This window comes from Perca fluviatilis, chromosome 18, assembly GCF_010015445.1.
Source record: "Perca fluviatilis chromosome 18, GENO_Pfluv_1.0, whole genome shotgun sequence".
NCBI classification, from domain to species: domain Eukaryota; kingdom Metazoa; phylum Chordata; class Actinopteri; order Perciformes; family Percidae; genus Perca; species Perca fluviatilis.
Window position 1 is genome coordinate 25,002,752 of NC_053129.1, and position 16,025 is coordinate 25,018,776.

General features: G+C 35.0%; 2 protein-coding genes and 1 long non-coding RNA gene across 4 annotated transcripts in view; 2 read left to right on the forward strand and 1 right to left on the reverse strand.

Moving 5' to 3' along the window:
* lama2 (laminin, alpha 2) overlaps positions 1–6,706 on the forward strand; it is a gene marked incomplete at its 3' end in the record, with an annotated part of 199,379 nt that extends 192,673 nt beyond the window's left edge. The window contains exons 66-74 of the mRNA XM_039781351.1: positions 1,319–1,431; positions 4,121–4,214; positions 4,454–4,549; positions 5,021–5,101; positions 5,290–5,367; positions 5,525–5,603; positions 5,775–5,906; positions 6,104–6,234; positions 6,581–6,706. Of these exons, the coding sequence (XP_039637285.1) occupies positions 1,319–1,431; positions 4,121–4,214; positions 4,454–4,549; positions 5,021–5,101; positions 5,290–5,367; positions 5,525–5,603; positions 5,775–5,906; positions 6,104–6,234; positions 6,581–6,706 (930 nt within the window). The remainder of the gene's footprint in view (positions 1–1,318; positions 1,432–4,120; positions 4,215–4,453; positions 4,550–5,020; positions 5,102–5,289; positions 5,368–5,524; positions 5,604–5,774; positions 5,907–6,103; positions 6,235–6,580) is intronic.
* Positions 6,707–6,761: 55 nt separating this feature from the next.
* On the forward strand, positions 6,762–9,599 carry LOC120546772. The gene is made up of 2 exons (XR_005636936.1): positions 6,762–6,791; positions 8,146–9,599. It is a non-coding gene; the product is annotated as an uncharacterized LOC120546772 (long non-coding RNA).
* Positions 9,600–14,734: 5,135 nt separating this feature from the next.
* The window catches only part of rgs6 (regulator of G protein signaling 6), an 85,465-nt gene continuing 84,174 nt past the window's right edge, over positions 14,735–16,025 (reverse strand). For both annotated transcript variants that reach the window (XM_039782912.1, XM_039782911.1), the window contains exon 18: positions 14,735–15,978. In XM_039782912.1, the coding sequence (XP_039638846.1) occupies positions 15,928–15,978 (51 nt within the window). In that variant the 3' untranslated portion in view covers positions 14,735–15,927. The remainder of the gene's footprint in view (positions 15,979–16,025) is intronic.

Here is a 16,025-nt window from a genome sequence, read left to right on the forward strand (position 1 = left end):
GTCTACAAGATCAGGTGGAGAAAGTAAAGGGGGGAAAGATGGGAGGAAAGCAAAGACAGGAAAGTAGAGGATGGGAGGTGGAAGGAGTTGGAGACTTAAAGAGAGTTTAACTGGGGGAACGCATATTAATGTTAAAAAAACCTCATAAAGTGACTTAAAGAGAAGATGAAGGTGGATAGCGGAAGAAATGAAAACCAGTGGAGGCGAGCCTTCAAGCAGAGTAGTGATGAAAGCGAAGAGATGAAGAAAAGTAGTAGAGGACAGAAAAGGAACAGTTAGGGTAGAGGAAATGAGTTGTATATAAAAAGATGGACGAGAGAAAAGTGTCCTGAGATAATGTCTGTTGGGATTTGACACTATAAATAAATTGAATTGAGAGGGAGAGAAGAGACATGGTCTTAGAGTGAAAAAAAGCAAAGGAAAGTTAAGTTGATGGTAAAAGAAGAGGAAGATATGAAAGGAGGCGTGGTTTACAGGACAGGAAAGAATAGAAGAGGAAAATGTGAAAAAGTTAGATGAAAGAGAATACGGTAGTAAAGTAGTGAAAAGGAAAAGAAAGATGTAGACTTGGACAAGGGGAAGAAGATATATGAGGGAGAGGAGGAATAAACAAGAGGCAAGTAGAAGAGAGAAGAAGACTGCAGGAGAAACACAGTAAAAAGAAAATGGTTATATATTAGGATGCCTTTACTTGTATTACAACACTGACACCTTCTGGTCACTGGCTAACCTGCACCCTGTAAACAACAAGGGGCACAGTTATACTCTAATACTTTGTTTTCACAAGCACAGATGGAAATCAGAATGTAGAGTGTGATGTCTGGTTTAGATGAAAAGAAAATATGTGCAGGATTTATGATGATCAAACTGTGGGAGGGTTGATTGATTTAAAAATAGTGTCAGCCAAATCTACCTTGGCAGTAAGTAAGAAAAGAAACCGTGATGAAAGATGATTGCAATTAAACACGTTTTAATAGGCCCTATGCTGCAACTTGCTGGGACCATCTGAAATCTTCCGTATGGTTATTTGCACTATAAAAATACATACTATATTTCCATTGCACATCAAAGGCATACAGTAGCTACATTAATTATATCTTCTGTGAGCTCTTCATTTACCTGTTGTATATGAAGAACTGTTCCATGACCCACTGTGACCGACCAGCCCTTTAGGTCCCTGCTGATCAGAAGCAAAAACCCTATTAGTGTGATTGACATGTGTTCTGTGCAGGTGTTAAGGTTCCTGTTGACAAGAGGCAATAGGAGCAGTGTGGTGAAACCCTGTCAGTGTAACTGACATGTTATTTCCAATCTCCAGGATTCATGTGCATCAGCTGTGGCCCCGACAGTGCTGGAGAAGGCCTATCAATTTGGACTGACCAGGAACAGCCACATGAGCTTTGCTTTTGATGACACCAAAGTCAGAGAGAGGTATGTATTCAGATTAAATCTTCATTTATTTAGTTTTACTTTGTGGCACTGCCCTTCAGTGCAGTGCACACAATGCTGCTTGTGAGGACATGTGCATACATAGTGCAAGGTATATAACACCTGCCACAGATAACTGTTAGGTACGAGCTTTTTGAGAGATTTCCAACACCTGACCCGTAGTAGTTGTAATGACAACTATGTAATGAATGTTCATCTAAATCAATTATACATTTTCCAATAATATAAATATCGCTAAAATAATCTTCATTGTAAACACAGATATATAGTTGGTGGAGTAAAATATTTTTTTTGAGCGAAAGTAGCAATACTGCAATAAAAAAAATACCACATACTGCATTACAAATCACAAAAAAAGTCCTGCATTGATCTTTTTTAACCTTTATTTAGACAGGTATTCTTATTAAGACACGGGGTATCATTCTCAAGAGAAACTTGGTCAAGACACAACAGCAATACGACACAAACTGACAGACAGACAGGACATTTATACAAAGACAAAATAGGATACAAATAAAAAAACGTGCCAAAGTGCATTAACGTGTGGGTATCATTTTACTGTTGTAACTACTTTATATACTGTAAGGTAGTTTAAAGGGCAACCATTATATAGCATTTTCAGGATTATACTATCATTTTGTGTTTGTACTAGAACATGTTTACATGCTTTAATGTTAAAAAAAAAAACACTTTATTTTTCTCATACTGCCCATTCTGCTGCACTCTGTATGAGCACCTGCCTCTTTAATCCCACCTCCCGTCTGCTCTGATTGGCCATTGCGCTTCCTGGAATGTCCGGAGCCTGGGATCTTTGGTTTACTAGCTGGAGCCACTGCAACTGAGTATATAGCAGGACTTTGTACCGTGAAAAGTCAACAATAAAGGCTTCTAAACCAAATATTTCACAACTGGACATGTCCCAGAAGTGAAGTGACCGGAATTTGGGGAGAAATTACCAGCATTGGCCGAGATTACAGTTTTGTTGCGTTAGCAGATAAAGGCTTCTGAACCAAACACTACCCAATCGGACATGTTTCAGCAGTAATGCAACTGGGATTTGGGGAGAATTTAGCAGCCAAGATGACATTGTTTACTGTCGTTAGCCATGTAGCTACTTTAGTTAGCAGTTGACACTAATAGAATATAGCAATTTCTACAGTCAAAGTAAAAGCTTTTAAACCAAATACTCACAGAAAATGTTTCAGGCGTAATGTGACCCGGAATTGGGCCAAGACATTGTTAACTGCCGTTAGGATGTAGTTACGTGGGACAATGTCAACACCGCAGTGGCTTAAAAAAAAAAAACACTCCAGTCATGCCTACTTGGAGCAGATAACAAATCATAGAAGGCCGGCTTAGAGTTGCGTAAGACTTAGCCGAGAGTAGAAAAAACTGTTGAAACCGGAGTGTTCAGAATAGTTGGAAATCTGAATTTTTTAGCGAACAGGGATTTGTCTAAAACAAGTTTACCTCATTATGAAAATCCAACATTATAACATTGTAGATATGACAGAAAACACAGAAAAACATATGTGACCTTTAATCTGTAACAATGCTTCATATTTTATTAGATCATCTTAATTTTAATGTAAAATCTTAAACTGTAAAATAACTTAGCCAAAGTAGCTGTGAAATGAATGTAGTGGAGTAGAATTATTATGTAGTATGAAATGTAAATAAATAATTGAGTGAATTTGCTTAGTTACTCTCCACCACTGCAAATGTTGCTGTATGTCTTCCACATGTAACATACTCAACACAGTAAACTCTGACCCATGTTTGTGTATATCTGTCAGGTTTTTTCTTAGCATCCCACACAACAGTGCACAGTTCTAAATAAATAAATGACACAGAAGTAAGTGAGTGATAGTTTCGACGGGATACGATTTTATTTTAACACAGGTGTACAGCAGGTCAAAATACAGGGAAACATCCTCTATAAATAACATTGTGTTAAATAACTGAACATGTTCTTGACTTGACCGGCCCTGAAAACAACTTTTCTGTTTCACAAACTGACAGCCGCAAAAACAACAAAATGATGGAAAGATGAGGAAATAAATTCTATACAGATACCCATCAAGTCTTTAGACAAGGCAATGGTTTGTGCACATTTTAGGAACTGTATTAATCTTAAAGTTTTGTTAATGGATGAGCGATAAAGGGAACAGTTTCTTGTTCAAAGACTTTGGCTGTTTTGGGGATCAGTTAATATTTGTTTACTGAACTTTTACTCTCAGCAGTGGGGTAGCCTGCTGTCCAAATCAAAATTTTCAGTGCTGGAGATATGATCAAATTTGAAGATGTAGGTCACTTAAAACTGCTTTAATATTCCATAAAATGCCTTTTTGAATACAAATAATTTGTTTATTTTACATTAGGTCGAGAAATTATACCTGTGCTTTATTAAGTTATTTTGTTATTTTAAGTGAGAATAGATTTTTTGGCATTTAAACCAACAGTCAAAATATTTTAATAGAGAATTAACTGCATCTATTGGCAGTAAAAGTGTTAATACATTTGCGGGAAATTGCTATTCATGTGTGAATCCAGAATCTTACTTTTTTTCAAGTATTCTGATAAAAATGTGCATTTGGTAAATGTTTTATTGGTGTAATCATATATACAATTTTCATAATTTCTAAGATTCATTTTTGTATGTGCGTCTCAGGCTAATATTGGAGTTTGAGCTGAGGACGAAGGAGGAGTCCGGTCTGGTTCTCTACATGGCAAGAATCAACCATGCTGACTTTGTTTCAATACAGGTATACATACTGCTCTAAATGTCCCAAGGTTCTAGTTCAAAGTTTTAATTCAAGTTGGTTTAGGATAACACAAGTTGCTTCTTTGTATCCTAAAGCACAGTCTTCACACTTCAGCTCTGTTTACATCAGGAGAACAGCAACCACTTCTTTTTGTGCCATAACGTACTAATTCAGACCCACTGGCTCACAATGTACAACACAGCAGAAGTTATGACTAGTATGTCTCTCTCTTCCTGTAGATCAAGGATGGACAGGTCTGTCTGGGTTATGATCTTGGTCATGGAAATATATCTGGCTGCGTCCCCTTCTCCATTACTGATGGGAACTGGCACAAGGTGGGACAGTTCTAGTCTTTCATTCTAGATGCTCCATTTGTTCGCCTATTTATTTATTTATTAGCTATAGAATAATGGATCATTTAGATTCGGTGTTAATTATATATTCTGTATGGAGAGGCTTCACCCTTCAAAAAAAAATCCTCTCCTCACTGACCTATATGCTATATACATAATTTTCACAATTGTTTTTGGCACAGCTTCCTTGTTTCTGCCATCCAGAACATTACATCTGGAGACTCATTTTCATTTATCACATAAAGTCCCAACTTTCTAGAAGAATTAACCACTTTGTTACATTGTTAATGAACACTAAATCTCAATTTCAAGCACATGATGTGGTAACATTTGTCTTTCTTTATATCCAAAACAACATATAGTCTCTTTTGATACTGTGAAATGACCATACTTGTCTATTGGTCTAAATGCATCCTGTTCAATGTTTGTCCATGTTTTTTCTTTTAACCTCAGATACGTGTGAGTCGTATCAAGCAAAGGGGTCTACTTACGGTTGATGGGCGATACAGTAAACAGATGATCAGCCCAAAGAAGGTACTTTATTTTTTATTTTTGTCTATTCTAACCATTTTCTTCTATGAAATATTCTACCAAACTGCACATGCAAGTACTATAGTTGCATGGCAGACTAGTAAAGAAAGAAAAAAAAATATAAGGACAAATGATCAAGTTTCAAAAGATTGTTTTATTGTTGCATTAATAACTTATCCTGTTTTTACCAGGCTGACCTGTTAGATGTGGTGGGAATGCTGTATGTGGGTGGATTACCACAAAACTACACCAGCAAGAGAATCGGGCCGGTAAAAAAAAAGCACACTTTAAGATACTGAAAGTGGATATCAGTCAAGATAATTTGCAGTTACACCTGAACACTGACACTGGAAGGATTGTTGATTGATTCATTATTTTATGATTTTGTTTGAATAAACCAAACGTTCTCTCTTTTCATGTTCCTAGATTCTCTACAGTATCAATGGATGTGTCCGTAACTTTAAGATGGTGGGAGGTCCTGTGAGCACTAAGGCAGCCGCTACAGGTAATTAATTTGAATTGTATTCACGATTGCACACGTCACACACCTGTAACTGTCCAGCTTTGAACTGTTATTCATTTGCTGTTTCTCAAATATTTGTTAATGCTACAGTAGGCATTTACATTTTTATTCTCCAATTGATTAACCATTCCCTTCTCTCTCCTCTTTGCCTAGGTCGCCCTGAGGCCTCCATTGAGGACTTTAAATTGAACATGGACACGCCCACCTCCAGTCACATGGTAGGAAGATGCTTCGTTGCAACAGAGACGGGCACCTATTTTGATGGCACTGGCTTCCTGAAAGCAGGTGAGATGAGACACTGAAGTCACCTGTCAGTCTGTCTTGGGTTAGCTACTGTACAGTATGTGGTTGTGATCAGCTATGTAGCAACCTCCTAATATTGACCTAATAAACGCGTAACCTCAGTGGAAAATCCAGTCCGGTTTTATTCTTAAATTTTCCTCTTCTTGTTATAAAAGGGTTAAAAAACTTTCTCTCTCTAGTCTCTTCTTACAGAGTGGGTCTGGATGTGTCGATAGCATTAGAGTTCAGGACCAGCAGAACCAGTGGAGTGCTTTTGGCCATCAGTAACCAAGCCAACAATGGACTGGGACTAGAGATCGTCGAGGGCAAGGTACGTAACAATGATTTAAAGAATAGTTTTTAACATTTGGTAAGCAGATTCAGTTATGGTTGGACAGTTGGACTAGCTGTTTCCATTCTTTATGCTAGGTTAAGATGTGTGAGAGTGATACCATCTTCTTAGCTAAGTCTCTGCATACTTCCTAGAATGTTAAAATTATTCCTTCAATCCGTTTTAATCTTTATTTAAAGTTGTGTGCTAAAGAAATTGTTTACATTATCACAGAACAATACAGTTATATATATATATATATATATGATAGCTGTAGATTGATAGTGGGAAAAAAAGAAGATTTAATGCATGCATTTTCACATCTTTTTTTTCCTTCTGCCCCTAGCTGCTTTTCCACGTTGACAACGGAGCTGGACGGATCACAGCGGAGCACGTGCCTGAGGGCGAGGGCTTCGGCTACGACAGTGGTACTGTGCGCACGCTACGGCCAAGCAGTGCCAGCCAGATGCGTGTACGATGTCGCTTAGCCAGCACACAGTCCCAACGCAGGTCCTACAACCAACGCTACCACGCCATCTCTTCGGGAGGATATCCAGGTAGGACTGCCTTCTAACACACATCCTTAAAATAATACATCTGTTAACACATAAGAATTGTAATCTGTTGTGGCACTGCTGCTGTGGTAGAAACAAATTATACACAATATAATAGATACATTACTATGAAGGAGAGTATTTTAACCCTGTTGTCCTCGGGTCTAATTTGACCCATTTTCAAAAAGTTTCAATATCAGAAATTTGGGTTTCTTTCAACAAATCGTCAAAGAAAATAACGTGGATGGTTCCATACAACGCTCTTTACAAGTCAAATAAATGATCAGTCCACTACTTCCATTGAATTTGGGTGTTTTATTCCATTTTAAAGCATTTGGTGAAAATAATAGGCTTGTTCAAGGTCAGCCAGGTCTGCGCAGAATTGATCACCGGCGATCGCCGCCCAATGCATGCCGGTTAGATTTGTGTCCGACTTGATCCCAACTTGCTCTGACGTCACGCACACGTGGGCAACGAGAACCTCACGAGATCAAGGCGGCCGCAGATTTTAGAGCCAGGCGCCGCAGTTGCTCTCCACCCAGGGCATGCTGGGAAACGCCGGCCTCTCAGCTTATCGTTTCAGAATCGACTCAACATGATGATGTTTTATATAAACTTGTTATTGATTTTGATTTGGAGGGATTTTAACTGCTATTTGTCTGATATAAATGCTTATTCTGTACAGAACACAGTTTGTGTGGCTGATAGTGAGACTAAATCTGTTCAGATTACGGATCATCTACAGTGTGTTGTTAATTAAAATCAGCAACAGATCGCACGTAGAGCATTTTGACAACTACTCTGTCATAATAAAAACAACTGGAGACTGTGCACAAGCTGATATATGTGTCTTTTAACATTTTATTAAATCGGACCACAGTGTTTATGTGACTTCCTGTTCAGCCTGATGGCTGCTGGAAACGGCTGGAAAACTGTCTGACTTGACAGCAGATTTTTGTCACCGCCCCCTGCTGCTGTCGCCTGCTCTCGTCCACTTAACAGGCGAGGCGCAGTTCATCTCGAACGAGCCTAATGACATAAGAACGTTGAAAAAAGTAACAAAAATGTTGGTAAAAAAAATAAATAAAAAAGTCAAAATAGTTGGGAAAAAATCGACAAAATCGTCAGAAAAAGTGACAAACAATTCAGGAAAAACTTAAGATAAATTTGTGAAAGTGACAAAACAGCTGGTAAATCGACAAGTGTCAAAAAAGAACAACAAAATGTTGAAAGAGAAAGTTTTCATTAAAATGTTTACCCAGAAAAACTAAAAGCTGCACAGTCGACGGGAACACGAGGGTTAAATACACACTCATGTTGTATATTACCACTCATAAATGTTTTATTTCTCTCTCAGATGGAGTTCGACAGGCCGCTCTCTCTACCAGCACTTCCTTCAAAGGTTGTTTGAGGAACCTGAAGATCACCAAGGCTTCCAAGACCATGGATGTGCAGTTCAACAAGGCTCTAGAGATTAAAGGAGTCCAGCCTCTCTCCTGTCCTGCTGTAGCTGCGTAACCGTTAGCATAGATCTTCACCTTTGCGGTTTCCCTATTACAGTACTTCGTCCAGAACCTGCACTGGGCACAATGTTTATATATCAGTGTGTTGGCCAGGTGCTGAGTCCAAAAAGTAGGTAATATGTTTCACAAGAACTCTCTTGTTGGAGCCCAGGTTTGATTTTTATCAGGTACAAATGCATCAAGTTTCTCTGCTAAACAGCTTCATCCTGCCAAGCGTCACAATGTTTAAAATTCAAGAGAAAACTACAGAAAGCTCCTAAAAACAGGAAATTATCAGCTCAAAATTCAGCCATATTACTTCCTGCAGTTTATCAGTACTGTTATAGTTATGCATTGAATATGAAATATCCATAAAATATTACTTAGTCAGTGGTCTCTTAAGGAAAAAGGTTGGAAACCGCTACTATGGGGTACTATATCTGATTGAGTTGGGCTTAAATATGACACACACCTGTGTTACCTTGATGCCTCTGTACCTGATAAAGAGCCAGATTCCTTGTATGTGTTTACACTTACTTGGCCGTTAAAGCTGTATCTACATTGTGCTCTTACTAAATTAAGAAAAAGGGAAGCATTCTATGTCCTTGTGAAATACAATTATCGATTCTTTCTGTCAAAATCACAAAATAAAAACAAACTCATCCAGTTTGTAGGGTCACTGACAATGTCTCAGTGTATCATATATTGCCTTTTGTAAAATACAAATATCTAAACGGCATGAAAACACCTGTGTTTTGCTCCTGTTTGGGGCTAACAACGTACAAAGTTACAATTTTCAGTCTGAGAACATGACTTAATTTACAGTGTAAGGCTCTGGTCAATAAATCTTATCATGGCTACAAATTGAGGTCTCAGTGTTTTAAAATGTGTTTTATAGTTTTTACATGAAGGAAGGAAGATATTAGTATAAAGACCTGTGCTATGGTTACAGGTGTTCACGGTATTCAAGCTAATATTTTTGGGATATGTGTGATTATTTAGACATTAAATCAGATTTGTTTCCCAGAGAAGTCCCTCTTGAAAAGGTAGAACAGGGTATGTTGAGTCCTTTAGTTTAATATTTACTGTCTCACCCTCAAGACAACAGATGAAGTTGGATTTCTTTTCAGCCCTCTGTACAGCAACAGATGTGACCAGTGCTCTTCAGAGATCTTAAAATTACAACGAAAACAGCTGATCCAATGGTTCTAAAGCCAGATGCCTGTATTTGTGTGTTATGTTTTGCATGGTGTGGCTGAAAAATACTTCAGCAGCTCTTTCTGAAATATATTCCTAATAGCATCAAAAAGATTGTCCTGTCCTTCTTTAAAACTGCAGATTATGATGATTCGACAAATCATGTTGCAATGTATTCATGGAAATAAAGAGGACTCTCTTCTGAACGAGGAGGATGTGTCAGGACACGTGGCATCACTCCTGGAAGCACAATTGCATGTTATTTTTAGAATAAAATATCAGTTTGAATTTTTTGGGGGATAAAAGGTTATATTATTTAGACTGATATTGAGAAAATAAAGATTTAAGATTCAAAAGAATCTTGAAGAAGAAAAATGTGCTGCTTTTTACTGAAACTCCACCAGGTGGTGCAACTGCACTTCACAGATACTATAACAGAGACTGCATCTGTCAAAAAGCTCTGCATGATTGGATTAGAACTGTCCACTGCTGCTTAAAAGCTTTCAAGTTCAATTTCATAATGTCCAATAACTGACAGTAACTCAAGTTTTAGATCAACTATATAGTTACTTTTTGGGATATGGGTTATGATTTCCATATTAAATTGCTAATTATTAAATTAATTAGATCATGTATATGCTTGCTATCCAGATTTCATTCAATATTTCTTCTGTATACTGTTCCAGAGGCAAGAATTAAGACAGGGTGTCCATGGGGTCTTAAAAAGTTTTAAAGGTTGATGACATTCAGTATGACTTAGTATTACGTTTATTAAATATATTTGACTCATTATTTTTGACATACTATACTATGACTTTTTGTTACATACTCTTCCACCCCATTCACCTCTGATCTTCATCACAGCATCTTCCAGTGGCCTTCCAGTGAGGTCATGTTCCACATCTGATCCATCAAGATCTTCAGCCATTGTTCCTCACTCCTTCACCCCGACCAGTGTCTAGACTCCATCAGGAGGAAAATCCTGTACAGTACAGCTCATGGCATCACTTCCCCCTTACAACTTGAGATCAAATCGCCAAAGACTCATTTTCTTCAACATTACTAATATGAATAAAGTGTATTGGTCAACTGGATATACATATATTTTCATGACTCTTTTATGACATACTATGACTTTTTTAACTTTGACATACTATAGTATAACATTTTATGACATATTATACAAAGTCAAGATATAGAATGTACTAAAAAGTTATAGTGTGTCCTAAAAAGTAATAAAAAGTCCTATTATAGTATGTCAATAAAATGTCATAGCATAGAATCTCATCAAAAAGTAATAAAAAAGTCATAGAATAGTATGTTGAAAAAAGTCAACAGTAGTATGTTAAAAAAGTCATAGTATAGTACATCAAAAAAAGTCGTAGTATAGTATGCTGAATAAAGTAATAAGTCTTAGTTTAGTGTGTTGAAAAAATAAAAATAGTATAGTATGTTGAAAAAAGTCATAAAAAGTAATTGTTTAGTATGTCATAAAAAGTCATAGTATAGTATGTCGAAAAAACTGGAAAAGGGGAAGCTGAAAAAAAAGTCTTATAGTATGTAAAAAAAAGTCATGTATGTTCGAAAAATTGTAAAAAAAATGTCATAGTAAAGTATGTCTAAAAAAAGTCGTAGTATAGTATGTCGAAGAATTCATGAAAAAGTCATAGTACAGTATGTTGAAAAAAAGTTATTGTATAGTATGTCGAAAAAAGTCATAAAAAAATCATAGTATAGTATGTGCAAAAAAAATTCATAGTATGTCAAAAAAAGTTGGAAAAAAAAGTCATAGTATAGTCGTATAGTATTTAAAAAAAGTCCTAGTATGTCAAAATTGGAAAAAAGTCACAGTATAGTATGTCTAAAAAAAAGTCGTAGTATAGTATGTCAAAGAATTCATGAAAAAGTCATAGTATAGTATGTTGGAAATATTAAAAAGTTGAAAAATTGTAGAAAAAAACATCTTTGTATAGTATATATATATAAAAAAAGTCATAGTATAGTATGTTGAAAAAAGTCATAAAAAGTCATAGTTTAGTATTTCATAAAAAGTCATAGTATAGTACGTCGAAAAAATTGGAAAGAAATCGTTATCGTTAAGTCATAAAGTCATAGAAAAAATTGGAAAAAAAAGTCATAGTATATATGTCTAAAAAAGTCAAAAAAATCATATTATAGTATGTGCAAAAAAAATTCATAGTCTAATATGTCATAAAAAAGTCATAGTATAGTATGTCGAAAAAAGTCATAAAGTCATAGAAAAAATTGGAAAAAAAAGTCATAGTATGTATGTCTAAAAAAGTCAAAAAAATCATATTATAGTATGTGCAAAAAAAATTCATAGTCTAATATGTCATAAAAAGTCATAGTATAGTATGTCAAAAAAAGTTGGAAAAAAAAGTCATAGTATAGTATGCTGAAAAAAAAAGTCGTATAGTACTTAAAAAAAGTCATAGTATGTCAAAATTGGAAAAAAGTCACAGTATAGTATGTCTAAAAAAAGGTCGTAGTATAGTATGTCAAATAATTCATGAAAAAGTCATAGTATAGTATGTTGGAAAAATTAAAAAGTTGAAAAATTGTAGAAAAAAACATCTTTGTATAGTATATATATATAAAAAAAAAGTCATAGTATAGTATGTCGAAAAAAGTCATAAAAAGTCATAGTTTAGTATTTCTTAAAAAGTCATAGTATAGTACGTCGAAAAAATTGGAAAAAAATCGTATAGTATGGAAAAAAAAGTCATAGCATGTCGAAAAAAAAGTCATAGTATAGTATGTCTAAAAAAAGTCATAGTAAAGTATCTCTAAAAAAAGTCGTAGTATAGTATGTCGAAGAATTCATGAAAAAGTCATAATTTAGTATGTTGGAAAAAGTCATAAAGTCATAGAAAAAATTGGAAAAAAAGTCATAGTATGTATGTCGAAAAAAGTCAAAAAAATCATATTATAGTATGTGCAAAAAAAATCATAGTCTAGTATGTCATAAAAAGTCATAGTATAGTATGTCTAAAAAAATTGAAAAAAAGTCATAGTATAGTATGCTGAAAAAAAAAGTCGTATAGTATGTAAAAAAAGTCATAGTATGTCAAAATTGGAAAAAAAGTCATAGTATAGTATGTCAAAAAAAAGTCTTAATTTTGTATAAGTATGTCAAAAAAAGTCATAGTATGTCAACAAAAGTCATAAAAAAATCATAGTATAGTATGTGCAAAAAAAAGTCATAGTATAGTATGTCAAAAAAAAGTCATAAAAAAGTCATAGTATAGTATGTCGAAAAAAGTCATAGTTTAGTATTTCATAAAATGTCATAGTATAGTATGTCGAAAAATTGTAAAAAAAAGTCAGTATTGCATGTCGAAAAAAGTCATAGTAAAGTATGTCTAAAAAAAGTCGTAGTATAGTATGTCGAAGAATTCATGAAAAAGTCATAATTTAGTATGTTGGAAAAATTAAAAAGTCGAAAAATTGTAAAAAAAAAATCATAGTATAGTATGTAGAAAAAAAATCTTTGTATAGTAGGTCAAAAAAAGTCATAGTATGTCAACAAAAGTCATAAAAAAATCATAGTATGTGTAAAAGAATTCATAGTATAGTACGTTGAGAGTCATAAGTCATAAAAAGTCATAGTATAGTATGTCGAAAAAATTGGGAAAAAAAGTCATAGTATGTCGAAAAAATTGGAAAAAAAGTCATAGTATAGTATGTGTAAAAGAATTCATAGTATAGTACGTCGAAAAAAGTCATAAAGTCATAGGATAGTATGTCGAAAAAATTGGAAAAAAAAGTCATAGTATAGTATGTTTAAAAGAATTCATAGTATAGTACGTCGAAAAAAGTCATAAAGTCATAGGATAGTATGTCGAAAAAATTTGAAAAAAATGTCATAATATAGTATGTTGAAAAAAAGTATTTATAAGTAGTATTTCTTTTAAAAAAGTCCTAGTATGTCAAAATTGTAAAAAAGTCCTAGTAAAGTATGTCTAAAAAAAGTCCTAGTATAGTATGTTGAAGAATTCATGAAAAAGTCATAATTTAGTATGTTGGAAAAATTAAAAAGTCGAAAAATTGTAAAAAAAAAAAAAAGTCATAGTATAGTATGTTGAAAAAAAAAATCATTGTATAGTAGGTCAGAAAAAAAGTCAAAAAAATCATAGTATAGTATGTGTAAAAGAATTCATAGTATAGTACGCCGAAAAAGGTCATAAAAAGTCATAGTATAGTATGTCGAAAAAATTGGAAAAAAAGTCATAGTATAGTATGTCGAAAAATGTCACAGTATAGCATGTCGCAAAAAAGGCATAGTAAAGTTTGTCTAAAAAAATCATTGCATTGTCGAAAAAAGTCAAAAAAATTATAGTATGTCAAAAAAAATTTAAAAAGTCATAATATAGTATGTCGAAAAGAGTGATAGTATAGTATGTCAAAAAAAATCATTAAAAAGTCACAGTATAGCACGTCGTAAAAAATCTGAAAAGTCATAGTATAGCATGTCGAAAATTCATTAAAAAGTCATATAGTATAGTAGTAAATAAATAAATACTACATATAGTAGTATAGTATGTCGATAAAACATAAAAAAACATAGTATAGTATGTCAAAAAAATCTAAAAAGTCAGCTCATGGCATCACTTCCCCCTTACATGACATCACAATGATATCTAATTGCTTAAGACGCTTTACTTCAACGATCCTAATTTAATTAGTTTATTGGTCAAATTATGGTTATACAAATCTTTCATTTCCTTTAATTGTGCTATAACATACATATAAAAGACAATAACATAAATAATATATAGTAGCCTAACAGAGTTCAAGGGTATGATGTAGCATCATACAGGGGTCCCAGGAGTTATCATAAACTAAGACTGTTAAGTTGTGCGCTCTTAAAATTAATGTAAAAATGTAAGTTTAAGTGTGTCGCTGATGTAACCGTTATAACTCGAAGCGGTGATAAGGTCTTGAAATATATGTAAAGAGTTTTAAATAAGGTCTTAAAAGGTATTAAATAAAAAGATTCCTGCACATAGGCTGTAAGACCAAGAATAAGATTTCCCTGCACTGACATTCCAGATGCACTAGATGGTGGTATGTGACTACAAAGAGCAAAGATGTACCTGTTGGGTGGAACTGCATTCAAAGTCCATTACCTCAGGCTTTGTCTGAAAACGTGACATTTCTCCATTTTATGTGATGTAAAGGTGAATTTCTTTGCAGCTCCTGTAGGAATTAAATGGACACGTGAAATAACAGGCCAAATCACTCACTTTATTGTGCATTCCTCTTTTATTATCATGGTCCTCTTTACATAAGGTGGAGAATGATTAGAGGTCAGCCCACTAGAGCCTTGTTGTGGCTGCCTGAAGTGGAATGTTCAGAAGATAGAGTAAAGCCTAACGTTATATCAACTCGCTCATTTAAAGTCCTACAATGGTTTTTGGAAAATGATCAACCAGTCCTTACCTTTTTATGACAACAAGCTTACACCTCTGTCTGTTCAGTGCAGTTATTACAAGGCTTTGGAGAAATGTTAGTTAAAAACAGACGGTGGCAGTGATAATTCATGAAATTAGATTTTTTTCATAGATGTGCGATAATTTAATAAATAAATAAGAAATGTTGCCAGTGCCATGACACTCCAAAACAGCTATTGCAGCTAAAAAAAATGAAGAAAAAATTATAATTTTCCTAAAGTTGCCGTCGTTTTAATCAGTCTGTAATGAGCATGAAAACAGAAATTAGCTTGAATTAAATGTAAACACACATTGTAAACCACTACTGGACACACAGAGGTTATTTGTTATGTCATCCCATATCAGCAGATTGATCAAAAAGCTCATTTACTAAACAGTTGGTGGACTACTCCACCTGTTCCACCATTAAAGCAAAAAGTCTGACCGCCATCAATGTGAAGATTGAGCAGTTCAGCTCAAGAGTGCGAGTGTTTACTCTTCATCCCTCGTTCCCTTATATCATCCTAGTGAATGACGTGAGATAAAACAACTAGCTACAGCATTAATCTAAGTCTCATTTGCATTCAAGCATTCCATGTTTATATCACTGTAAGTAAAGCGATAGCGTCTTCAGCTACCATATTAGTGTAGATAGTAGAGAAAAGCAACAAGAGAGAAATAAAGCCTGATGTGTTGCAGGCTTTTGAGTAGAAACCTAAGAAGAGTAGCAGTGTTTATCCTTTACACTGTGACAGCACTGTCCTGGTGTCAGGTATGGTGACTTATTGCATGCTGTCAGCCCTCTTGAACTGATCTGAGGTGAGGTTCAAACGTGGTGGTGGTCCACTCCGGCGGTCTCGGCTCGTTTGGCGCCCTCAACCGCTTCCCACAGCCACACCCAAATACCCCAGGGTCCTTATCCACCTGGACCCCCAGGGTAAGCAGCTCTTCTGGGTATGGTTCCTCCTACTCTTCATCCAGGCCTTGTCAGGACGACTGCATGAGGCCCGTCAGTCGTTTGCCCGTCAGTGACTTGCCCTGGTAGGAAGCAGAGAGGAAAGTCAGGGGGACAGCTGTCAAAATGC